At 43.7% G+C, this 26,815-nt stretch overlaps 1 protein-coding gene across 2 annotated transcripts in view; it reads right to left on the reverse strand.

Moving 5' to 3' along the window:
- KDM5B (lysine demethylase 5B) overlaps positions 1-26,815 on the reverse strand; it is a 97,762-nt gene that overhangs the window by 13,624 nt on the left and 57,323 nt on the right. For both annotated transcript variants that reach the window (XM_061631780.1, XM_061631781.1), the window contains exons 15-22: positions 26,384-26,578; positions 25,416-25,597; positions 23,297-23,421; positions 22,864-23,014; positions 7,549-7,663; positions 4,928-5,283; positions 2,452-2,590; positions 1,730-1,909 (exon numbers count right to left, since the gene is read on the reverse strand). In XM_061631780.1, the coding sequence (XP_061487764.1) occupies positions 1,730-1,909; positions 2,452-2,590; positions 4,928-5,283; positions 7,549-7,663; positions 22,864-23,014; positions 23,297-23,421; positions 25,416-25,597; positions 26,384-26,578 (1,443 nt within the window). The remainder of the gene's footprint in view (positions 1-1,729; positions 1,910-2,451; positions 2,591-4,927; positions 5,284-7,548; positions 7,664-22,863; positions 23,015-23,296; positions 23,422-25,415; positions 25,598-26,383; positions 26,579-26,815) is intronic.

Below are 26,815 nucleotides of genomic sequence, written 5' to 3' on the forward strand. Positions count from 1 at the left end.
AAAGGCTGCAGAGCAGGCCAAACCCACATCCTGTCTCACCAACAGACAGGGTCAGTCTGGTGAGAGGGATGACTCCTCCCCCCAGAGAGGAGGCAGAAGATTGGAATAGACCCTGCCTGTCACTCCCAGAGGGAGGATCATCCCTGTCAACAGAGTGTCCTCTACTCCAGTCTGGCAAATGGGCTATTCATGACTAGGCAGTAGTGGCCCTAAAACTACCGCCTGGACCAATTCAGGTCTGAGAGATGGAACAAGGGACGACTTATCTTCTGATGATCCATCCTCCTGATAACACCATAATTCCCTCTGCCCACAGTCACTGTGATAGTGGTGCCACCTTTATCCGCCATACCCAGACAGTTCCTGACTCACTATACACCCACTCACTAAATACTCACTCAGACTAACATACCAATACCTTGATCAACATACACCATACCACTCACAAACACCTACATTCACTCATACCCTCCCACAGTTCTCAATCTCAACTGCCCCTTGGGTACAAGTACAAACAGGCAGCCTAACACACCAGTAAGGTAACAAAGCAATTATTCCAGGCATCCACCAACCCCAGTAATAAACATCAAAACATTCATTCCCACATTCACTCCCCATTTACCTGGGTTGCAGTCTATGGCTAACAACTAGGCTTTCACCCTATCAACCTCACATCCCAGCTCCTAGCTAAGATAACGGTCACACACCAACTCTCTCTGCAGGCTGTCCCACACTCTCACTCTGGGCCTGGGGTAGCCCACCATGCATCCCAACACTCACATACAAAAACAGACAGTAAGTGGAGCGGCACCTTTACTTTCACAGCCTCCCAAAGGGGTGGCACACATGCACACACTTTGGTGCTACGTCCACCATCACCCAAGGACAGTGTCCCTCTAATAGTCTTGCCTCCAAACAGTGATCCAATGAGCCAAGGCTTGCTTGAAACTGCTAGTAGCAGCTTTCCAAGCAGTCAGGTCTCCTGCACTAGGTCTACTTGAGAGGTAGGTGCCACAAACAGGGGAGCAAGCAAAGTCAACGTCACTAACTCTGTTCAAGGCAGCTGCTGCCCTTTGTTTCCTTCCTGTTGCAACTGTTCCATCTAACATTTGAGCTTTGCATAGAAATGTCACAAACTACTTCTTGTATTACATGGTTTTTTGCTGCCACACTATTTACATTTTTTGTCTGTGTAGATTTGGGGTGCACACAGGTGCATATTGCCTAGTATCAGTAAGAAAACTAATGGGCAAGTAGGGGGTTGCTTTTTCATCACAATTCCTCTTTCTTGTGTGATTTGCCTGCTTAAAGAAGCAACATGCTTTTGAATGATTGATCACCCGCATGTTCCATCCTGGAACCACTGTCCTCCCTGTCAGCTGCATCTGTCCACTGCGATGCCATGTTGCCCTGATTTGCTGGGATCCCTCTAGGTAGGAAAGAAAAATGGGGAAAATGGCAAAAAATGGCACTGAAGCAGCAGCAGCAGCAGCCTGTAAACATAGTGGCAGCAAGCATTTGCTAACTTCACCAAAAGAGCAACACACAATAGTCCCTTTGGAAGCAAGTTTGCCTTTAAATACAATGTGAATTACATGTTCACAGGCAAACATCAGGCACAGCCCTAACATTTACTACTACTTGCTTAATTTCTATGGGGTGCATATATTTTGCAAACACACAAATTCTGAACTCAAAAGCAAATGTGAATATACTTTAAATTGCTTACCTCAAGAAGAGAGTAAGATGAGTTCTCACTCAAAAAAGTATTGCTTGCACATTCTTTCCATGTTTGAACCTCAGCAACTAATGACTCTAGTCTTGGCAGATATTCAAGATGTACTGGAATAGAGCGACTTCTAGACACAAGTTCCACAAGTGTATCTAACACAGGCACACGTCCACCAACCTAACAGCGCAGAAATGTTAAAAAAACTCATTTATTAAAAGACAGTATGCTACGAAGTTAAAAATATATAAGATGAACCAGACATTTTGTGCCAGACAGAAATAGGTATTTCTGGGTTTTTATAATGTGTACTGTAACAATTATTTTTTCTAGCTGCAAAATCAACCAAATATAAATGTGATTTTTTTCTTTTTTTGTTATTGAATGCTTCTAGATTACTGCAAGAGTTGCATTATAAATCTGTTAACAGAGATACAATAACTGGATTATTCTGTTTTATGTCTCCCTAAGGCAAACATGGGGAGCTTATGGCTGGACTACAACTCTGGCCATCCTGGCTGGGCCTGATGGGAGATGGAGTCCAAAAAACATCTGAAGGTTCACTGGTTCCCCATCCCTGCCCAAGGGAGCGTCAATTATACAACTGCTACACTTACATTTTTGCCAGCAGTTGAGCACCACACGGCCCACATAAAGAAATGAAGTTACAGCAAAATCAAACTATAAGCATCATGGACAATCAGTAGTTATAACTTTCTTACCTGCAGGCCCTCCACTTCCTGTAGCCAATCTTTGGCCTTTTTTACAGCATCTTTCAGAGCTATGCCATTTGGAAGATAAGCAGGAATTTCCTCCATCTCCTTGACTGCTGTTTCAAGACTAATTAGTGATTGTCGTGGTCTTAAAATAAACACATACAACCAAAATGTGCTTTATTGTTACTAAAAAAAAACTAGTGAAATTTCTATCTGCTCAATAGCATATGGCACAGATCATCAATATGGTATATAATCAGATAAGAATACAATTTCCATACATATATTCAGTTTACATTATATATTACAATTATCTACTATTTAGAAGTAAGCAAAGATTTCCACAATTAACTTCTCTAAGTGAGCAAACCTATGTCTGGGATATACTGCTTTGCAGTGTACATAGGAGTTCACATGAATTAATGCTCTTCTATACAAATAAAAATAGAATTCAAGTCTAGTCATCTTCCTGACACTAGTTTTTTTATGTGTGTGCACGTGTAAATATACAGAGAAGCACTGTGTTGAGTCTCCATCTGCACTATGAAGTGGTACAGGCCAGACACAAGTTTATCCCTGTAATGAGAACTAGGCCCAAGACACTGTTGCAGGACTCCTGCCTTCTAAATTCTGATGTTTCTGAAAAATCAGCCACTGGATTAAATCGGCAGCAGCAAATCCTCTAAGCTGCTGGTTGACACTCTTATAGCATCCAAGATTAAAACAGAAGCAACAGCTCTAGTATAGCAATAGCATACCACTTTCCTCAAGAAGGCTTATAGCGGCAAGGAATGATACTGGCAGGGTGGGGCTTGGAATGGTCCCATATATGGCATCTCAAAAGTCTTGTTGGCTTGCAGGCTTTTCTGCTGCACAGCGAGTGAGTTTTTTTCGCAACCATTTTTCAGCAAAAAGATACTGCTTTAGTTACCAAATATTATACTTAAATATATCCAGTGAGCATGTGTAGTGTATGTAATGTGTGCATATCTCTTGTAACTCTGCTAGCCTGCAGTACTTAGCATACTGTAATTTATTTTTTATTTATTTCTTAACTCCAGTGAATGCCACCTGGTACCATTTATTCAATGAAAGTAACCAATGTTTATAGGATTTCACATGTAGAGAAGTACAGCTAAGAAATATAGGTAAGATTCAACTATGCTCATGCTGAATTAGCAAGAATTAGACAGCATGAATGAGAATTCATTCTCAACTGCAGCCATCTTTTAAGTGCATATAACTACATCTGCCCACATTTCATCCCTACCTACCCTTAATCTAAAAGCATACAAATGCTCTGTTGGATCAGACCAAAGGCCTATTTAGTCCACTATCCTGTGTCCCACAATGGCCAACCAGATGCCTGCAGGAAGGACATAAGGGCAACAGCCCTCTCCCACTGACATTTTCCAGCTGCTGGCAGTCAGAGGCATGCTGCCTCTGATCTTGGAAGTAGTATACAGCCATCATTACTAGTAGCAATTTACAGCTTTATCATCCATGAATTGGTCTATTCCCTTTTAAAGCTATCTAAATTGGTGGCCATCACCATGTCTTGCGACAGCAGATTCTAACTATGTGTTAAATGAGGAAGTACTTCCTTTTGTCTGTCCTGAATCTCTCATCATTCAGTTTCATTGGATGACTCTGAGTTCTAATATTATGAGGGAGAAAAACTTCTCTATCAACTTTATCCATACCATGTTTAATTTTATAAATCTCTACCATGTCTCTTCTTACTTGCCTTTTTTCTTCCTAAAGAGCCTCACATTTTGTAACCTTTCCTTGCAAGGGAGTTGTTCCCCCTTGATCATTTTGGTTGCCCCCCCCCGCCCCATTGTCGATAATTAGGATACATACACACCATATGTTTAAAGCACATGACTTCCCTCCAAAAAATCCTGGAAACTATAATTTACTTTTCACAGCTACAATTCCCAGCACCCTTAACAAATGACAGTTCCCAGGATTCTTAGGGGCACATCATGTGCTTTAAATGTGTGGTGTGTATGCAGCCTCTGTAAGCCCGAGGGGCAGGTTCTTGCCTATAAAATCATGTAACACAACATACACGCTTGTGATGCCATGTTGCTATATGCTATATAAAAACTTAAAATACTAATACTAAAACCTTGCTTTAAAAATTAGCTTCATAAAAAAATGAAAATTGAAGTTACTGAACAATGTTGGCTTCATTCTCCAGCACTTGAGAGCACAGCTTTTTCTCAAAGGCAGACACAGAAAAGCTGAATATCAGAAGAGCTTTCTTTTCAGACATCAAACCTGCTGGCCTTGCCTTCAACTGGAAGATGTTAACCACTTCCTACCTGCTTGCCCTTTTTCAGCTCTGCAATACACAGTGATATAGATTCATCTTTCCTCATTTTTGTGCAAGCTGGAGGGGGGGGAGGAGAATAAATACTTGAAAGCAATGAGTAGTAATTGCAACAGTTCTGAAAGAGGAAGATTCAGTTTCTACCTGGCTTTTATCAGGGTTCTAGCCTTGTCATCCCAATGTTCAGATATTGTTAAGAGCTCTTGCAACTTAGCCATTGCCTTCTCAACTGCAGGATGAGGAGCAAGTCCAACACCAGAGTCTATAAGTCTTCTCATATCATCCAGAGTAAGAGAATTTTGGTCCAAGCAAACCTGCTGTACATCTTCCAGCCAACGGGCTTGCTCTAGGCGAAGCCGTAATTCACTTAGCTGGGGAAGATCAACATCAAAGTCAAAACTGACATCCAACAGTTCCTGTATTTCTGAAGCACTGGGAATTTCTTCAGAAAGGAGTTTTTGGCTATACTTCTGGAAGTCTTCCACACGATTAAGAAGATCCTGAAATATAAGACAGCAAAATATGTCAAAGTTTAAAACTCACACACCAGAATTTTAAATAATCTATTCTGTCACTTTAACCTAAGTAGCAGCCAACCTAGCAGGCTCTTCAGAATGCCAGGCGAATTTATCTCCAGGTAGTCCAAATTAATCATTTTTTCCCTCAGGTTTTAGGACTTCTGAATACATCTCATTTTAACAGCTAATCAACTTTGACAAGACTTGTTAAATAAATGCTGACAAAATTTTCTAATGTATTTCAGAATTTTGTACAAACTGGGCAACTCAACTTTTAGATTTGGATTTTGGTCAGGTACAGCTCCAATCTGAATTCATATGCCTTCTGTTCACAGGAAGTGGCAACACTCTGGATAAGGTGTATACCCAGAAAGGGAAGGAAATAACTAATCCATATCTGTCAATTTACATTCATTTAAAGCTATATTCAAATGTATACACCAAAACATGAGATAAGATGTCTGGTTTGCACATAATGCTAAGACATAGTGTATGTGATTGCCAAGCAGCTTAACTATAGTTTGTTTACTCCCAACAAACCATTATCTGAAGCCATGGTTTGTTGGTCTTACAAACATGTTTTAATTATGGCTTGGTGTTATGCCCCCTTCTTTAACATGTTCTGTTTGGCCATCACCAAGCTATAAAAGGCACAAGGCAAAAGCAGCTAGAAAGCTAAACAATCTTTGGAGAAACAAGGCACCGTTTGTTTGATAGTCTGTGGGACAACTTTTGGTTTATTAAATAAATCCTGACTTAAGATTGTGTGCAAACCAAGCCACAGTTTATTCCTTAATCCTCTGAAATGGGCATGATGGCCATGTCTGTATAGCAGGTTGCAATTGCAAATTCCCAGTACACTGAATTAGCACAACTGCACAAATGGCATATCCTTCCAACTGTGCTAAGAACATCCAAATCCTTCTCTCTCTCTCTCTCTCTCTCTCACACACACACACACACACACACAGAGACTCTCATATTTGTTGATATAGGGAATGAACAAAAGTTTTGACTGTAAAGCAAGAAGAGCTTATAATTAGCTAGGCCTTTATACAATAACCTGGATAGCATATAATTAATTTATATCCACATATATCTTTTGTGTTGCAACAACAGTGGAGAGGATTGCTCCAAATGCATACAGTTTGAAATACACTAAAGCAGACCCCTACAATCCCTGAAGATTCAAGTCCTATATATACTTTGTTGGCTAAGCCTGCATTGAATCAGCTTCAGCCCTCCATTTTTCAGTAGTATGGCAAAGTGTGAGTTTTTCTCATTGCTAAATATTACGCTAAACCAGAGGCCTTTTTACTTACCTGAAATCCATTCACTCGGTATGCCAAGCATTACATATTAGCAACACAGCCCCAAAACTGCACAACCATATATATTTATATGAAAGCTTTGTACATGTAATGTCACGTCAGTCCCCTACTTAGCTCTGCAGTTTATATTTACTGTCCAGAATGTTTACCATGCAGTGCTTTATTCATTACTGGTTCATAACTTGCTTTATTTACACAAAATATTTATTTGATTGTGTGCTGTAGATTTTGTTTCTTGCTTATTTATGTCTAGGTTGTAATTATTTTTGTTAACATTCATATTTATGCTCTCTTAAATTTTTTAAACAATTTATGTGAATTTTTTTCAAAGTTTTTATAAAAAACTCACCTTCAACCTGCAACTGGCCTAGTAACATACAAACCCCTTCTATGAAGGGCTTAGGCTGCTATCCTAGTCATGCTGCTAGAGATTAAGGCTGCAATCCAATACATGTCTACTCAGAAGTAAGCTCTATTGAGTTTAATGGGACTTACTTCCATGTAAGTGTGCATCGGATTGCAGCCTAGGTTCCACTGAATGCAGTGGTTTTTCTTCTAAGTAAACATGTTCAAGATTGCTCTGTTAGTCTCACTTTTCATGCTTAAAGGTATTCTACACAATAAATGAGCAATTTACAGCAACAAACAGAACTATAATGACATTCGTTTCTTAATTTTGGAATGTTTAGAAATTTAAGTTTGTTTTCTTAGTGTTTATCTGGAGCAGCCTTTCCCAACCTGTGTGCCTCCAGTTATTGTTGGACCACAACTCCCATCAGCCTCAGCCAGCATTGCCAATGGCTGAGGATGATGGGAGTTGTGGTCCAACAACATCTGGAGGCACACCAGTTGGGAAAGGCTGATCTGGAGAGAGAGAAAAACAACCTCCTCTCCATCTCCAAGAGCACTAACTTACCTTCAGCAATGTTGTTTGGCTGATGACACATGGCAAAGCATAGAGCTGCCTAACAAATAAGCGAAGTTCATTCACAGTCAGCTGATTTTGAGATTTTCCTCCTCCAGACCGATATCTGCAAATACAGACATAATACATGCTTTAAAAGTTTAAATTATCTGCATAATTTCACGTAATATTAATTTATACGACAGATTACTATTCCCCCCCCCCAATAAAATTCCCAGAGCACCTAAAATTATGTGGCAACTGATACTTTTTACCTGTTATTTAAACTTCATATAAGCCAGGGTTAGGGAACAGGATCTGGAGCTCCCCTAGCCCATGAGTCATTTTGACAGGTGGGTGGAGTTGCCCACCTGTCAATTATCTGATGTCACCATGCCATCAAGTGAACCAATGGGGCTTGCTATCAGTGACCACCAGTGAATGAATGAATCTTTATTTTTACCCCACCCTTTTCCCAAAACTGGAACTCAGGGCGGCTTACAAATAAAAACTACACATAGGTAAAAAAACATACAAAAATATACAATTAAAATAGAATTAAACTATTCGTGACATTAAAACCATGAAACGTACACTTAAGATACTAAGACAATTTAAAACATTAAGAATAGGACCATAGAACAATACAACAGACCTTATGAGGCCCTATCTCAAACATCTTCTAGTCCAAAAGCCTATCGGAATAAAAAAGTCTTTGCCTGCCGACGGAAGGATAGCAAGGAAGGGGCCATTCGTGCCTCCCTAGGAAGAGAGTTCCAGAACCTGGGGGCAGCCACGAGAAGGCCCTATCTTGCGTCCCCACCAATTGCACTTGTGAAGGTGTTGGGACTGAGAGAAGGGCCTCTCCTGAGGATCTCAACGCCCAGGCAGGCTCATATGGGGAGATACGGTGTGACAAATAGCCTGGACCTAGGCCGTATAGAGCTTTATAGGTCAAAACCAGCACTTTGAATTGTGACTGGAAACAAACTGGCAGCCAGTGGAGCTGTCGTAACAAGGGGGTTGTATGGTCCCTGTAACCAGCCCCAGTTAGCACTCTGGCTGCAGCTCTTTGTACCAGTTTAAGTTTCCGAACAGTCTTCAAAGGCAGCCCCACGTAGAGCGTGTTACAGTAACCTAAACGGGATGTAACTAAGTGGATCGGCATTAACAGCAAGCCCCTCTTTGGACAAGGATCAGTTGCACAATGGTGTTCCCAAATGGGAACTCCAGAGCGCAGCAAATCCCAGCAGGTATTGCTGTAAGCACCAATCAGCTGGTGAGTGCTGATGGCAAGCCCTGTTTGCCAAGAACACTTTAATGGGTTCTAACGTCCTGTGCAACTGCATCTTTACCTGCCCCACACCCAGCATCACATTTGTTGTCAGGTGTGGGCCAGGTGGGTGCAGCTGGGGGGGGAAACGGACCGTTGGTTTCACTTGAAAGGTGGTTTTCCCAGGTATCATACCATCAGGTGGGTAGTAGTGCTGCATAGTGTCCAAAGGCAGGAATGCATGAGAGTCAAGACTTCAGCTGCTCCTTCCAGCTTGACACCATTGCATTCCAGAAGAACTGTGCCACCGGATCCAGACATCTCTCCTCAGACTGAACACTCTCAGCCAGACATTAATATAACGAGGCAGACAATAATAAAAGGAGCAGCAAACATAAGTAATACACAACTTGACTCCGTATAGGATATATGCGCAAACAGTGAACAACTGTAATTCCAGCAAGCCTTAGCAGTAAATATAATATAATTTAAAATAAACTGTATTTATTTGAAGCACATGGAAGGGTTATTAAACAATGGACAAAATTAACACCAGAAAAAGCAAGGCAGACCCCCTCAACAGGGCCCTTTCAGGTGAGACCAACAGTCTGTTTTCCCCAGTTAGCATACCATCAGGTGGGATGTACCAAAGCAGTACATCAGGTGGGCCCAGGCTGCCTAAGATGAAGATAATACGTGTTGTAGAACTTGCCTACCAAATGAGGCATCTGTCGTAGCATAATGATCTACCTTATAGTGTCTAATAAAGGAATTTGGTGTGGACCACACAGCCGCCTTACAGGTATCTACAATGGGTACGTTGGTTGCAAAGTGGCCGCCGACCTCGTAGAATGGACTGTGATGTTCTGAGGCACTGGTATCTGATGAGATTCATAGGCCAGGGTAATGCAAGCCCGCAGCCAACAAGAGAAGGTTGAGCTGGTAACCTTCTTCCCCAACATCCTCAGATGAAACAAGATGAAAAGAGACTCAGATAGACAAATGTCCTGGTCAGGTAGACCTTCAGGGCCTGACGTACGTCCAGGGAGTGCCAGGCCTTCTCCAGGGGATGAGTCAGCTGAGGGCAAAAGGAAGACAAGACGATATCCTGACTACAGTGAAAGACAGAAGAAACCTTAGGTCGAAAAGTAGGATCTGGACACAACTTCATAGGGTCCTTGGGGAAGATGCAGACAATGGACAAGGCTGCCAGATCCGATACCCTCTTCGCCGAAGTAACTGCTACGAGAAACAGGACTTTGTACAAGAGCAAACGTAATGATGCAGACTTGAAAGGCTCAAAAGGAAGACGTTGCAATGCCTAAAGGACGTTTGGAAGGCTCCAAGAGGGAAATTGATTAACTACATGTGGTGACAGGAGAGAAGCCCCTCTCAGGAAACACTTGACCAAGGGGTGTGTCCCAAGAGAAAGCTGGTCCGATCATGTGGACAGTATGGATGAGATTACTGAGGCATGCCTGCGTAGATTATTAGGCTTCAGTCCCATCGAGAAACCCACATGGAGAAAATCAAGTAGGTGATTAACCTTAGCCCTGGAGGGACGGATTTGCTGTTTAAAACACCATGACATGCAGCGACGGCTGTTCACATTGCTTGATATATGCAGCCTGTGGAAGGCCTTCTAGAGGCCAAAATGGTAGCTACAAAGTCCTTAGAGAACACCAAACATCTCAAGACGGCTCAACACCCAGGCTGTCAGACTCAGCCAGCCAGGGTCCGGATGGCGAACTAAACCCTGAGATAGCAGGTCTGGCAATGATGGTAGATACCACGGTTCCTGAGTCAAGAGAGCCAGCAGATCTGAAAAACATGGCCTGCGTGGCCAGTAAGGGGCCAGGAGAACAATTTGAGCACGTTGACGAACCTACCTGATCATGTGTCCCTGTAGCAGAACCGGAGGGAAGGCATAGAGTATTCCTTTTCGCCAAGGAGTTGACAATGCATCAATTGCTTTGGCGCCCTGTTGATGATATTGGGCGAAGAACCTTGGAAGTTGGCTGAGACAAGGCGAAGAGATCGGCAGAGAACAGACGTAATCAACAGTCCAGTTGATGGAATACCCTGGGATGCAGTTTCCACTCTCAAGGAAGAACCTGTTGTCTGCTGAGCCAGTCTGCTGCTATATAGAGATCGCTGCTGAGATGCTCCCCTCTCAAGGAATGTAGGTGATGTTCAGCCCAGTTGAAGATGAAAGTCAATTCTGCCTGGAGGGCCCTCAACCGTGTACTCCCCTGAAGCCTTCAAGCTGACGTTGTCGGTACGAATGAGAACATCAATCAGATGGAGCCTTGAATGAAAGTGGAGGAGGGCCAGACGCACTGCTCACACTCCAGCAAATTTATGTTGAGGCGTTGCCCAGAAGCTGTCCACTGGCCTTGAACAAAGAGGGCATTGCAATGGACACCCCACCCCAGGAGATTGGCATCAGTTGTAATCAAAATCCTCTCTGAAGGGAGTTCCTTTCTGCAGATTTCTGGCCACTGGCCACCAACAAAACAACACCCTCAGATGAGGTGAGAGATGTACCCTCCTGTGTCTGGAATTGGTGATGTCCAGCTGAAAAGGTAGCAAAGCCCACTGGTGTGGTCAGGTATGGTGGAGAGCCCAAGGGAGAACGTGAAAGAAATGAGGAGTCCCAGGGCCTTGGTTAGAATCATCACATCCTCCATCCTTCTGGTCATCAGATGGCAAGCGATGTGAATGGTGGCAGCTATTCTCTCTAGGAACAGAAACACCGTCACACAAGAAATGTCCAAAATGGCTCCCAGGTGCTGAAGATGCTGTGTTGGAATCAAGTGGTTCCTCTCCAAGTTCACAAGGAAGCCGTGGTCCCTTAAGACGTCAAGGATGAGACGTAGGTGGATGGATGCCTGAGACATGGAGTGTGCCCTCACCAGGAGATCCAGGTAGGGGTAGGGGTGGATCCCCTGGAGCCGAAGATACGCCACCAGAGCAACTATCACCTTCGTGAACACCCTTGGAGCTAATGAGAGACCAAACGGAAGGGCCTGATACTGGGAGTGAGCCCAGTTGTAGGCGAACCTCAGGAATTTTCTGTGGTTGGGCAGGCATGCAGGTAAGCTTCCTTCAGATTGATAGAAGCCAAAAAGTCCCCCTCCTGAAGCACCTCCACAACTGATGCCAGGAACTCTATCTTGAAGGGTTGATGCCTGACAAAGATGTTGAGAAATTTGAGATCCAGGATTGCCCTCCATGAATGATCTTTTTTGGGCACTCCAAAGAGAACGGAGTAGACACCTGAGTAAAATTCAACGAGATCCACCGGCTCCATTGCGCCTATTGACAGCAAGTGTCTTATTGTCTCTGTCATCACTGCCCGCCTCTTGGGAGAGGTGGAGAAGGAGGTCGGTAGGAACCTTTGAGGAGAAACTCCTAGAACTCTATCAAGTAACCTTGAATCACAGTATCTCACACACATGCATCCATTGCTACATGTCTCCAGGCTCTGGCAAAATGTAGAAGTATGCCACCTATTGGGATGACGTCAGTATTGGTGCTGCTGATGGCCTCCATGGCCAGCGGATGGAGTACGCCTCTGGCATCCAGAGAACTGATTCTGGCTGCGGCCAAAGAAAATCGCGGCCCCTACCTGTGGGCCACAAAGTCTAGAAGGACTGCTGGTATGGGTAAGATGATGATCTACGGGCAGCTCTGTGATTTAGTAGTGGCTAACACGGGCTTCCTCTTATCCTTGGGGTCAATGAGCACCGCCTTGAGGGCCTCATCTCCAAACAAGAGGGATCCAGAGTAGGAGGTCGTGGCAAGGTTGATACAAGCAGTGTTGTCAGCATCCCAGTGGCATAGCCAAAGGGTGTGGTGAGCTACCACCCATGGACATAGTCCTAGTGGCAAATTGCATTGTGTCAAGTGATGCATCTGCCACAAATGCTGTGGCCTTGTGTAGCTTGACCAGGGTCCTGCGCAATTTAGCCTGGTCAGGCTCTGGATTGTCGAGTAATTCATCAAGCCACATCATGGAGGCTCTGGTGATTAGGGAGGCCATGCAGGAAGCTCAAATTGCATATGCCAAAGCTTCATGGGTTCTTCAAAGAGTGAAGTCCAGTCTCCACTCAGAGGAGTCTTTGAATTGTGAATCACCTTCCTTGGAAAGAAGAGATCTGGAAACAAGAGCAAAGATAGGCCCATCCACTTAAGGAACTTTCAAAAAATCCATGAAGTCAGGGTCTAGTGAATAAAATTTGTTAGCGAACGTTGTCACATGACGTGCCTGAAGAGGATGACTGCATTCTTCCTTTGCCATTTTATTAAGTGGGTCGGGCTCTGGGAAGGAATGAACTAAAAACGTGGGAGCTTTCAGTACTTCTGCCCCCTTGACTGGAGCCGATGAGGGTTCAGCTACTGGCCCATCAAGTCCCAAAGTATTTAAGGATTTGTGGAATAAGGCAAGATAGTCCATAGAGTCAAACAGATGATGCGAGCTCTCCTCTTCTCCATTCGATTCCCCGCTCCATTCCGCTTCCTCCCCCTCTGGGGTGATGAAGTGATGAAGTGGATAGCCTCAGCCTCAACGGCATGTCGGACCCTGCCTCTGGAGAAGTCAAAGGGGTTATGAGACAAGGCCTGTTGTTGTTCCAGACAAACCTCAGACAAGGGTGAGAGTCATGCCCGATGTGTAGGGGCAGGCCCTTGAATCTCAGAGGAGATGGAACCAAGCACCACATCTCTGAAATAGGAGAGAAATGTCTGGTTCAAAAGCTGTTGTGCCCCAGGCGCAAGAGGAGTTAGCTCAGGGAGAGGACTCAGATGAGGATGAGGTCCCTGGGAGCATTGAAGGAAGGAGGAGCGCAGTCAGCCCGCAGACTCCTTCGGCCAGCCCCCCCATCGAGGCAGTTCCCGCTCCACCTGCGAGCCCCCCGCCTGAGCCGTTGGGAAGCAACCCTTGCATGCACCGACCATGCCCCCGCAGGAATCCCCGCCTGGCACTTCAAACGCTTCTCTGCCAACCAGCTTCCCACTCCCTGAAGCCGAGCTGTCACTTAGTGAAGCCCTGCTGTTCGATGTGCCGTCGGAGGCTCACCCCCCCTCACCCCGCACAAGACGGCGTGAGAAAAGGGACCTTGAGAGGGTGGAACTTTGGAGGAGCCGTCATCTACGAGCGAAGACCTTCCCTACTTAAGCAGGTGCCCTCCCAGGCTCTAGTGCTGATTCAACTCTCCCCAAACGCTGCAGAGACTGATTAGGTAGTTTAGCTAGGGAAAGTAGTGAGCTAGAGTAGACAGGTTTATGAAGTGCACTGCTTTGGATGCAAGCATCACCCTAATAAAACGAGAATTAAACCAAGTCTTGCCTCCATCTCGGGCTCCGGGCAGGACAAAAGCAGACATTGCAAGGGGGTCAAATATGCCAGAGGATCCAAGGGCAACTAAGGCTGTGGTGGAGCTGTAGATGGTCCAGGCTAGTCAGGTGTGGGGGTCGAGAGTTGTGAAAGGAGAACTCCCTGGTGAGGGGGAACCACTGGAGGCTATTCTGGGAAGCCTTCAAGTTCTTCCTCTGAAGACTCAGCAGGTAACTGGAAAGCCGCTTCCAGTCTCTGTTGGCTGTCAATAGAAGTGGCACATGAAGACAAAAGACTGATATATCAAGCTTGTCTGTTAGCCGTCTGTTGAGTAGAAAGAAGTGACTTCTTGGTATATTTGGAGGGAGCGGGCTTGGAAAGCCTATGTTTAGATGACTTGGCTGTAGGCACAGCCCAAGTTGTTTGTGGCTGCGAAGGGACTAGCGGCTGCACATCACTGATGAGTTGTGGTTCTGTAATTGATTCTCTAGGTGCAGCAGAAGGCAGCTCAGCCATAGTAAACACGCACACAGTAGAGGGAAGCAGTATCAGTCAAGATGTAAATAGTCCAATGAAGAGGTCCAATCATGTCACACACGCACGCGTTGCAGGGTGCATTGGAAAAGTAATCAACACACACACAGGTAGAGGGGTGTGGTGGACTGAGGGAGGCCAATAGAACATGCCCATGGTAGAGGGGAGCGGTATGACTTCAAAGCAGCAAACTCCTTCCTGTTTCTTCTTTCTTTCCTTATTTTGTTTTATTTTTGTAATATATGAACTCGTTACTTCTTCCCTCCTTATTACTTCTTCCCTGTTGCCTCTGTTTCTTTGCTTGTCCCTTTAAATTCCCGATTACTTCTTTCCTTTCCACTCTATTGCCTCCTTTTCTGTGCTTGTCCCTTGTTTAAGGAGAAGAGTAAACAGGAGGAGACCAGGGACAGATAGGCGCTAAGTGAGACCAGGGACAGATAGGCACTGGTGACTGAGAAGAAAAAAGGTGGGAAAAGACAGCAAAAATGGTGAACAGAGGAAAAGAGCGGGAAAACTGTTGGGCTGTGACCCATGGGCATTACTGTCTCTAGTTGTTTTCCATAAAGCCTGCAAGTTTGGAGAAGTAACTGTTATCTCTTGGCCTGAGAGTGAGCAGACATTCAAGGCCAGCGGTTGTCATGGTAACGTGAGATAGCAACTGGGAAAGTTCTAACAGATTCTGTAAGTTGTGTCTTCTGAATATTGCCTCTGAACTGTGAGGCTGGTCTCTGTGTATTGCCTCTGAACTGAGAGGTTCTCTTCTGTATTTACCTTTGGAGAGAAATGTACCAGAAGGGGGGTGACTGAAGAAACTCTACATGTATTTACTCTTAAGCCTTAAGCCATAATGTCTTAATAAAATACTCTTAACATGCTCTAATGCTTTGAAGAAGTTTCTTGCTCAACTTAACTCCAATGTAATGTATGCTGTTTCCCGCAACAACGCACACACGTCAACAGGGGTTATGGGCCCAGATCCACAGCGCATTACACAGGAGTAAGTTGCTGGTCTGAACGGCAGACGGAGTTCCAGAGAGGGCAGCTTGATTGATTGAACCAGACGGAGGTGAGCAACATGGCTGTAAACCTGTCTGGGGGAGGCTTGCCGATGGAACGGCTTAATGAAAAGAATTATGGCAGCTGGAAGCCGAGGATGCGGGCTTTGCTGATAACAGAGGATTTATGGGACATTATAGATGAACCACCCCCGGCGGTATTGACCGCGGCCTGGAAGCGTCGAGACCAGAGGGCGCAGGCGTTTATAATCTTGGCTCTATCGGATTCTCAACTGATGTGTGTGAGAGATGAGCCGTCGGCTAAACAGATGTGGGACACGTTGCAGGATTTGTCCCAGGAATGGCAGCGGAGGCAGGAGGCGCAGAGAGCCAAGCTGATGGAGGCTGTCAGAAGCAAGGAGGAGAAAAATGCCGAACCGGAGGAGGCAGCCGAAAGCAAACAGGATTACAAGCATCAAAGGCTGAATTCTTGTTATGCCTGTGGGGCTCGTGGGCATCTCCGAAAAGACTGTGCAATCAAGCGAAACTCCAGGGACGGAGGCTTGAAGCAGGGAAATGTGAACTTTGTTTGTAAACAGAAGTCTCAAGATTTAGCACCTGTTAACTGGATTCTTGACAGCGGAGCAAGCCATATATTAATTAAAGACAGAAGTTTGTTTTATGCTTTAGAAGAAGTGCAAGATTTTGTGCAACTTGCAGATGGATCACACAAACGGGTGGAAGCCTGAGGACTGGTGAGATTTGATAAACTTGGAATACTTTCAGAATGTTTGTTTGTTCCAGAATTAGCTCATAACATTTTATCAGTTCAAAAACTGATGAATTCTGGGTATTGTGTAACATTTGATAGAGGAAAATGTTTTCTGCAGAGAAGTGGCAATGTTGTCTGTCAGGGTTTTATGACACAAGGGATGTTTAGAATGACCGTGGGTGTGAAGTGTGCTGATGCCTTGAGTTTAATGGGGCGGAAAGAAAATGACGGTCAGGGCTGTAAACAGACTGCTGTTGTGACACCGTCGGCATTAACCATTCAAATGAAGCACGTGGAATGTGCGGAACCAACCTCATTTAATGAAATTAGGCTGATGCCTGAGGCAGAGAAAAATAAGTGGCAACAGGCCATGCAGGAAGAATTGAAAGCCATGGAACAGAATGGCACGTGGACATTAGTAAATTTACCTATGGGAAAAAAGGCCATAGGTTGCAGATGGGTGTTTAAGAAGAAGAAAGCAAGTACCGGGGAAGTACAGAGGTACAGGGCACGTTTGGTTGCCAAGGGATTCACCCAGCAGCATGGGACAGATTATGATGCTGTTTTCGCCCCGGTTGTGAAACATGAGTCCATTTGTGTGCTGCTGAAGCTGGCAGCGATGCAGAACATGAGTGTAAATCACTACGATATAGGGACGCCATTCCTACATGGTGATTTAAGAGAGGAGATATATATGGAACTGCCTCCGGGTTCTGTGTCAAAGGAAGGGTTCGTGTGTAAACTGCATAAATCAATATATGGACTGCGGCAAAGTGCACGCTGCTGGAATGAGAAATTGGACAGAGTGTTGCATGGAATGGGATTCCAAAGATGCAAGGCAGATCCATGTGTGTATATAAAGAGACAGGGGATGAAAACCACGTTCTGTGCAGTTTACGTTGATGACATCATGTATTTTTATCATGAGCAGCAAGAGGAATGAGAATTTAATGAGCAACTGGGCAGGCAGGTGGACACAAAGAATTTGGGGCCTGTCACACACTATTTAGGCACGGATATTGTGCGTGCAGAAGACGGAAGCATAACATTGAGTCAGGAAAGTAAAATAAATCAGATCATAGAAGAATGCAACATGACAGAATGCAATGTTGTGAAGACTCCAATGGTTGTGGCTTTCCAACAGAATGTGCAGGAGACGCCCTGTACAGAACCAGAGAAGTACAGGCGCATAATAGGGAAATTGCAATATTTGGTGAAGGTGTCTCGCCCAGACATATGTAATGCAGTCAGTATTTTAAGCTGGAAGGTAGAGCATCCTTCAGAGGCTGACTGGCAAGGGATTAAAAGGATAGTGCATTATCTGAAAGGCACGAAGACAAAGAGTCTGGTTTTGTCAGGAGCAAAGACAGGAGGTCTTGAATGTTTTGTGGATGCAGATCATGCAGGGGAACTGAGCAGTCGTAAGTCAACCTCTGGCATAGTTGTGATGTGGCACGGGTCATGCATTGACTGGAGCAGCAAGAAGCAAAATGTGGTGGCAACCTCAAGTGCAGAAGCAGAGTATGTGGCTCTATCACAGGCCTGTAATGAGCTACAATGGTTCGCAATGCTCATGCAGGAGATAGGCATTGATATGCAATTTCCGATTACTGTATATGAAGACAATCAGACCTGCATTAAGATAGCCACATCAGAAGCTCATACCAAAAGAACAAAACATATTAGTGTCAGATACTTTCACGTAAGGGATTGTGTGCAGCAGGGGTTTGTTAACCTAACATTTTGTGACACTAAAAACATGGTGGCTGAGATAATGACCAAGCCTTTGTGTGAGGAGAAATTTGGCAAACTGGTGACAAGGCTTGGAATGAGTCAAAGTTTGATTGAATAAAGTTCTAGCTAAATGTACAGAGATGTTCTGAAATGTACTGCAATGTACTGAGATGTAATTTGGAGCTGTATTGCAAGATGTATTGTTGAAATGTATTACCTTTGTATTGCTGAAATGGAAAAGTTATAGATGCAATGGAAAGTATTTGCAGTCTTAATGGAAAAAAAGGGGGATATGTTGGGCTGTGACCCATGGGCATTACTGTCTCTAGTTGTTTTCCATAAAGCCTGCAAGTTTGGAGAAGTAACTGTTATCTCTTGGCCTGAGAGTGAGCAGACATTGAAGGCCAGCGGTTGTCATGGTAACGTGAGATAGCAACTGGGAAAGTTCTAACAGATTCTGTAAGTTGTGTCTTCTGAATATTGCCTCTGAACTGTGAGGCTGGTCTTCTGTGTATTGCCTCTGAACTGAGAGGTTCTCCTCTGTATTTACCTTTGGAGAGAAATGTACCAAAAGGGGGGTGACTGAAGAAACTCTACATGTATTTACTCTTAAGCCTTAAGCCATAATGTCTTAATAAAAGACTCTTAACATGCTCTAATGCTTTGAAGAAGTTTCTTGCTCAACTTAACTCCAACGTAATGTATGCTGTTTCACGCAACAACACACACACGTCAACAAAAACAGCATCACAAAATGGCAGCTCTATAACGCCTATGAGGCTTGGCAAGGGCAAAAAATGGAAGGAACCACATAATGGCAGCTCTGTAACGCCTATGAGGGAGAGGACATGCAAGAAATGGTGCAAGGCAATAGCTGCAAGCTTCTAAAGGCAGTCTGGGAAGGGAGATAAGAAGCTGCCACTTGCCAGCTCAGAGGGTGGCAAATGGTGCGGAACCACTGCTGTGAGCTCTGGAAGGCAGGCAGGGTGGGTGAGGAGCCGGAGATCAGAAAGCCGCCACGAGCTCATATGGAACAGCGGAAGGGTGGCAAACAGGAGATGGAGGCGCAGCTGCGAGCTCCAAAAGCAGGCGGGAGCCACTGCTGTGAAAGGGCAGCGGGCAGGAGATGGAGCTGCAGCCCCGAACCCCAAAGCAGGTGGGAACCACCAGTGCGAAAGGGCGGCAGGCAGGAGATGGAGCCGCAACCATGAGCTCCAAAGCAGGCAGGTAGAAAGAGGACAGAGCCGCAGCCACAAGCTCCAATAGAAGGGGAAGGGCAAGGCCAACAACAGTTGGAGCCGCTGTAGCGAGCTCTGAGAAACGGGGCGGGGGGGGATAAGACGGAAAGGTAGTGGAATCAAGCCTCTCCTGGATACAGTCTACCAAAAGCTCGGCCTCTGTAATAGGCCACAGCCGCCCAAGGAGCAACCCCAGAAAATGGAACAAAAAGAGAAGCCTTTACCAGAGAAAAAAGGTTTGTTTTTTAAAAAAAATAAAATAGAGAAGACTAGAAAAGACCACGTTAAGGAGGAGAAATGAGAAGAGCAATGACAAAGCAACAACAAAGAACAGACTCGCTGACAGGGAGCTAAGAAGGATCCCCGTAGGACAAAGGCAGGAATGGAATGTGGTCAAACTGGAAGGAGCAGCCAAAGTCTTGACTCTCGTGCATTCCCGCCTTTGGACAGTAGGCAGCACTACTACCCACCTGATGATATGATACCTGGGGAAAACAGTCTCACAGGTCAAATTAGGACTCTTGCCAAGCCTAATTTAGACTGTGGGCTGAAGGTTTGCACTCAAACCAGATATTAGCCATGTTAAGGAGTCGCACACAGGACTGGCTCCAGGTTTTTGTAGACCATGGGCACCAGGCCCCTTCCCTGAATCCTTTTCGACTGTTATGCCAGTGTCGTGTAAAGGTGTTGGACTATGACCTGGGAGACCAGAGTTCAAATCCCCACTCAGCCATGAAGCTCACTGGGTGATCTTGGGCCAGTCACTGTCTTTCAGCCTAACCTACCTCACAGGATTATTGTGAGGATAAAATGAGGAGGGGAGAACCATGTACACCACCTTGAGCTTCTTGGAGGAAAGGTGGGATACAAATGTAAGACATAATAGATAAATAAATAAGGAGAACAGAGCTAGGTAGAGCCAAAATAAATCCTCAGATGGCCCTATCCATCAAGAAATTGTAGATGGTGCCCAAAGCCGCTGCAATGCCACATTGAACTGTGTTTCTTTTAGTCCTCCAAGAGAAAAATGAGGTCAACACACGTTTCGGACAAGGCAAATTTTAAAAGGTGCTGAAGAAAATGGTATAGTTTTGTATACAAATGCACTCCAAGATGTGAACATAAGGAGAGATCTGGTGGAGAAGACCAAAGGTCTACCAAGTCCAGATCCCCGTTTTCCTCTGTGGCCAACCAAACATCTGTGGGAAGCCTACAAGGACATGATGGAAAAAGTCCTCTGCTGTTGTTTTCCCATAGGAACTTGTATTCAGAAGCATGCGGCCTTGGATCATGGACACAGCAAATAGCCATCATGACCAGTAGCCGCTGATAGCCTTATCGTCCACAAATTTATCTAATCCTCTTTTAAAAGCTGTTTAAGTAGTGGCAATGATCAGACCTCTTCCTGTTCTGAGCGGGATCCATGAGACAGAGACGCAGGTGCAATTAAATCATGTTTTATTAAAGTAATGGATACATCAAAAGCAGTGCGCTTCATAGAAACCCCTAAGCTATCTCACTAGAATTCCCTAACTGCACTCTAGGCATGGTCTGTAACGTTGAAAGAAAGTTGACTCAGCAGCTCCAACCCGGAAGTGGTAGGCTTAAATAGGCAGGGTCTTGGAGCGTACTCTCTGGCTCCTGCGCAATTCTTGCCTTTGGCCTGTCCGTTTCTCCCTGCGTCGAGAGCGTGGTGAAGGGGTGTGTGCTTCCAACACCTCGTCTGAAGGAACCTGCTCCTTAGCCAGAGATTCAAGGTCAGGTGGCAGCGAAGTGTTGGACTTATCCCGTGAGCCACTAGGTAAAGGGGGAGTTAACGCCCGCTCCGGCTCATCGTCCAGCTGCTCCTCTGACATGTCTGGGGGCAGCACGCTCTCCCCAGCTGGGACAGCGCCGTCCGTGGGAACTGGCCTGAAATCCTCCTTACTCCCTTGCTCAAGGTCTTGTGGAGTCTCAACAACTCCTGGGTCATCCTCGCCCTCTGACAGCTGAGAAGCCTGAAACTCATATCCCCCCCTCTCCAGGCCCTCGCAAGAGGGTTGGGGCTCGACAGATCTTGTGCTACAAATTCAAATGTTTAGCTATATACTGTGTGAAGTACTTCCTTTTGTCTGTCTTGAATCTCCTATGATTTACTTTCATTGAATGGCCCTCTGTTCTTGTATCATGAGAGGGAGGAAAGCTTCTGTCCACTTTCTCCACACCATGCACAATTCTAAAAACCTCTATCATGTCCCATTTACTCACCTTTTTTCTAAAGTATAAAGCTCCAAACATTGAAATCTTTTTCAACAGGGGAAATTCTCCAGTCCTTGATCATTTTTGTTGCCCTTTTCCAGCTCTTTTTTGAGAAGCATCTACCAGAACCATACCCAGTATTTTAAGTGTGGCTGTATTAAGTCATAGTGATATCAGCATTTTATTTTAAAATGCTAGCATGAAATTGGCCCTTTTCACAGCTACTGCATACACTAGGTTGGATTTTTTATTAAGCTGTCCACCATGACCTCAAGATCCCTTCCCTAGGCAGTCATCACCAGCTGAGACCCCATCAATGTACAAGTTTGGTGTTGGATTTTATAATTATGCTATTGCTGAATTGTTTTCATTTAGTTTTATTGAATTTTTGTATGTTATATTTTCATTTTGTCTTATCTTGTCGCGTCTGTCACCAAGATAATATTTTTTATTAGGCAACCCATAAACTAAATAAATAAATAGCATTTGTGTCCCAATGTGCATTACTTTACACTTACTTGCACTGAACTGCATTTGTCATTTTAATGCCCATTCATCCAGTTTGGAGAGATCCCCTTTATTTGTACTACCTTGAATAATTTGGTGTCATCACTGGCCATCTTACTGCCCACTGTGCTCACTCAAATTTTCTATTAGTATGCCTAACATGCTTTTGAATTTAACAATCCATTGTCAGAGCCAAGAGTCAGTTCTTATCTCTTTAATAAGAAGCATCTTTGTCTTCTGAGAAAGTCCTCTCCCTAAAGATGATGCAGGAGTCTCTGTAGCAATTTCCTATTTCTTGGTGAGAGGGGCTCCTGATACACTCTGCTCCCTCTAATTGGCCTATGTAGCTTGCTGAAAATAGCAGAGTGAACACACTTGTGTTTAGTGTTTTTGCTGCCACCAGCTTTTCCTCCCATTGGGAAACTGAAGACTGCTCCAGTCCAGTGTCTTCCTCTCTCTTTTTCTTTCCTCAGTATCATGTCTTTGCAGGTACCCCCAATCATGGTAATTACTGATGCTGAGCACAAATATGCACTTTTATATTCACATTTTACTCCAATACAAATTAAGATAATTTAGCACATTTTCAGGACTTTATGTTGTACTTTTGTATTCAGCATTCTTTAGAAGCAAATCAGTTTCAACACTCACAATAAACTGAAAGGCCACCACCTCTGAAGAACACATAGTAAACATACCTAGTTTGCCTCTTGCCATTAAGAAGCTGCTGTGCAACTGAGGCACATTTCTCTGCATCCTGAGTAACTAAACGGAGGTGTCGCAGCAAATCATTGTCTGGAAACTTCCTCATTTCGGATTCTTCAATTAAAGCTTTGAAACTCATGAGACCTTTGGGAAAACAACAAATTTTGGTAATTAGAATAATGAAGTACCCTATTTTAGGCTTGCACCTTTTTACTACAAACTGTTGTACATTCATATGAGATTGTTCAGCTTAAACCTATGCAGACCAAGGTTGCAATCATATGTACATTTAGTGGGGAGTAAGTTCCACTGAAATCAGTGGAATTCCTGGAAACACATGATTATAAACAGCCTGACAATATCAAACTGATTACAAACTTTTATAATATGTAGTTATAGTACAAAACATAGGGTAAAGATACATACTTTTTTTATTATTAACTTTTGCTTCCAAAGCTTCATTGACATTAGAAGCCCATTCATTGTAGGATTCTGCCCGCAGCTTAAGTGCATTCATCATTGGATAGAGTTCATCTAATGTATAGCGATATCTGGAAATAGTACAGAATTCCAACAATTTAGAATTTCAAATTCTAAGTGAAATATTCTGGCATGTACAAAACTGCTACAATACAGTGGACTTAAACCAAATGTTAACAGAAATTGTGTAGCCACTACCAAAGGTAGCAGCCCCACTTCTCCTTCCCCTCCTCTGTAACAGCGAGAAAACTAAAATGCAGGATATGATGTTACTGTGTTGCAAGTTTCCCCACCCTTGCAGCCAGAATTCAATGAAATGGTTGGTAGTGGGTAAACCTGTTATGCAATCATGTCATGTTCACATATTTTAGTTTACTACTTGTTAGCGAAGGGGAAGGAGAGAAACAAGATGTGGGGTTGCTGCTTTTGGTGGCAGCCATGAAGTAGCTAATGTCTACTTTTAACATCAGTATTTACAGTAATCTTACTACTATGGCAGCGTTGTTTTAGTGCACAAGTGAGGTTCTCGATCAAACACATGTATCACACCATTTATCTTATCTTGCCTGTGGTGTTCAAAAAGCAGCAGCAGATTAATTACAGGTATGCCAAGACACTCTCCTCACAGTGTGAACAGCTCCTTACCTTACTTCACACAACTATGTGACTGTTCACCTTTTACCCTTATCTCTGTAGTTTCTCCTGCCTGTACATTTATCTGTGCAACACAAAGCACTTCCTGTGTGTTGCTACTAGACCCAAATCCTTACCCGCTCGCATTTATCTTGGCCCTGGACCGTTTTCCCATATCTTCTGGTTCTATGGCCTGTTTCCTCACCCCTGCTTCAGTCTCTGTCTTGCTTTTGCTTGTTTGGAATTTTTATTCTGACTCAACTATTTACTACATTAAGAGTTTTCCTGATACCTTTGACTTGCACCTAGAAACTTCTATACAGGGCCCTACACCTGCCATGGTTTATTATGAAGTCTTGGGTACCCTGCTCCTCTCCATTCATGCCAAGAGGAAACAAAACATGATCCCTAGCTTAGCATTGCGCCTGAACTACTCACAACAGACTATAAACTGTAGCTTATGTCAGTTCTTGGCTTACTAATCATGGTTTGTTGGGAGCTAAACAAGCCATGATGCCTGGCCTGGAAACAAAATGCTAAGCCAGAAATCATGTTTTGTTTCCTCCATGTGCTAGCAGGGAGGAGAAAACAGCTAAGAAAGGTGCATTCGTGTAAGCTGTTAACAGTAGTTTACTGTGAAGTGCAAACTGGGCTATAATATGGTGCAGCTCAGTTGTGAAATAGCCACGGCTGCAAACATTCTGATCAACAGAGTGGAAAAGAAAGGCTGTGATAAAGAATTATTTGTTCAAGAAGGGATAACAAGTAAATCAAAATGTATATAACCCTAAAGTGTGATAGCAGCAGCAGCAGGTCTGTACACAACCATCGCTACATAACATTGTCCCCAAAATAACCTACATAGTGGCAAAACAGAGAAGACAGTGGCATGAAAACACTTTCTGATAGTTTACCTGCTTTTCAGAGATATAGTATTTAAAGCCATGAGGAATGGGAAAACCTAGTAAAATCACTCCAGAGAAAAAGTATGTATAGTCTTTAAGTCACAGAATTGTACATCTGGAAGGGACCAAATACAATGTTTTTGCAACCCAACAGTTTTTGCTAAACAAATGTATTAAAGTATCCATTACCTAGACACTGAGGAGGAGCCAGGGCCAAAAAATACACTACCTGCCCCCAATGAAACTGAGCATCCAGAGAAGGGACCTACAACTTCCCCTGAAAAGGCTAGGCTGCTGCCGCTTCCCTCCATCCTAGTTACAATTCTGCTCTGCTGCTATGTTTATTTTTAAAAAAATAATGTACTGGATGAGATAAGAAACCAAACAAAACTAATTAAGTTTCTAAAACACATTATCTTATCACACACAATATTTAACAAGAGAAAAGCAGAAAAAATAGAGATACACTTATTTTAAGAGAAACATTTCTATTCCTCAAAACTGAACCACTGCAAACAAAATCTTACCCCATTTTATATTTATAAGTGGGACATGTGCAGAGGTCCTCTACATGATACAAGCATGCCAGTTCATCAGGATTACAAGAACAGTAAACTGCAGACATATAGCAAGTAGTTTTACACTTTATGCACTGTCGCTCATCATCAGGCAATATTTCCAAATTAATTCTCTCTGAATCAGTAACTCCCTGTAATAAACCAAACAGTCACTTCATAGGATAGTAAAAGCAGAACAATCCATGTATGCATGTAGGTTTCGCTAATAATGTAAGGACCATCCAGAGAAAGGCATGATTATATTTCCATAGAAATATATTTTGAGAATGTAAATGGTACACTTATGAGTAGAATCATAGATGGAATAGTAGAGTTGGAAGGGGCCTGCAAGGCCATCGAGTCCAACCCCCTGCTCAATGCAGGAATCCAAATCAAAGCATTCCCGACAGATGGCTGTAAATTGCACCTATCTTACAGATGAAGATTATCAACAGCTAGTTGCTTTTTCGAATTAAGGACCTAAGACTCTGAAATAAATAGCAAAGCTAAGAAGTTAATTACCTCACCAAAATTAGTAAACAAGCTGTAAATCTTAAAAAAATACTGTTAACTGGTATTGATGGCCAGACATCTTTACAGCTTTTCTTCATGTGAACTATTTATGAGGCAAATACTATACAAGGAGTAGAAGTAGTAGTATATATGTCCTCTCACTAGTGGGGAATACAGAAGATAGGAAGCTGCCTTATGCCAAGTCAGACTGTTGGTCCATCTAGTTCAATACTGTTGACACCGACTAGCAGCAGCATTCCAGGGTTTGAGACTACGGACATACCCAGCCCTACCTGGAGGTGCTGAGAACTGAACCTGGAAAGTTCACTGAGCCATGTCCCTTTCGCATACACATATATAACTATTCTTCAATTAGAAGCTTTAAAACAATTCTACTGCTTATCACTTAACTTCACAAAACATACCAGTTTATACACAGTCTCCCGTAAAGCCTTTTCATCTTCAATCATAACAGCCATGTCTTTTTCAACAGTAGAGGCTACCACCACATCAAGAGTCTCTGCTTTGGCAGCCATTCGACATATCATCTCATCATGAGAAAACACACAATAGCGGTTTAATAAGCGATAGTGCTCCACACACTGACGTCCCAATGGCAACTAAAAGAAAAAATACAGAAAATGAGTTTTCTTAATGTTCTTGTGGGAGGGGAAGCAGTATAAAGTAACAGGTTCTTGCAAATGACTAATTTAAAAAAAGTTATGTTAATGTAGTCCCCTTGACCACAACCCTCAAAAGGTAACCACAACCCATTCTAGGACACAATACAAATACTTATTTGAAATTACTTACTGCAGAAAGCAATTCAACTAGATGAAGACTGTACAATGCTATGT

Source organism: Rhineura floridana, chromosome 6, assembly GCF_030035675.1.
Source record: "Rhineura floridana isolate rRhiFlo1 chromosome 6, rRhiFlo1.hap2, whole genome shotgun sequence".
Lineage (NCBI taxonomy): Eukaryota > Metazoa > Chordata > Lepidosauria > Squamata > Rhineuridae > Rhineura > Rhineura floridana.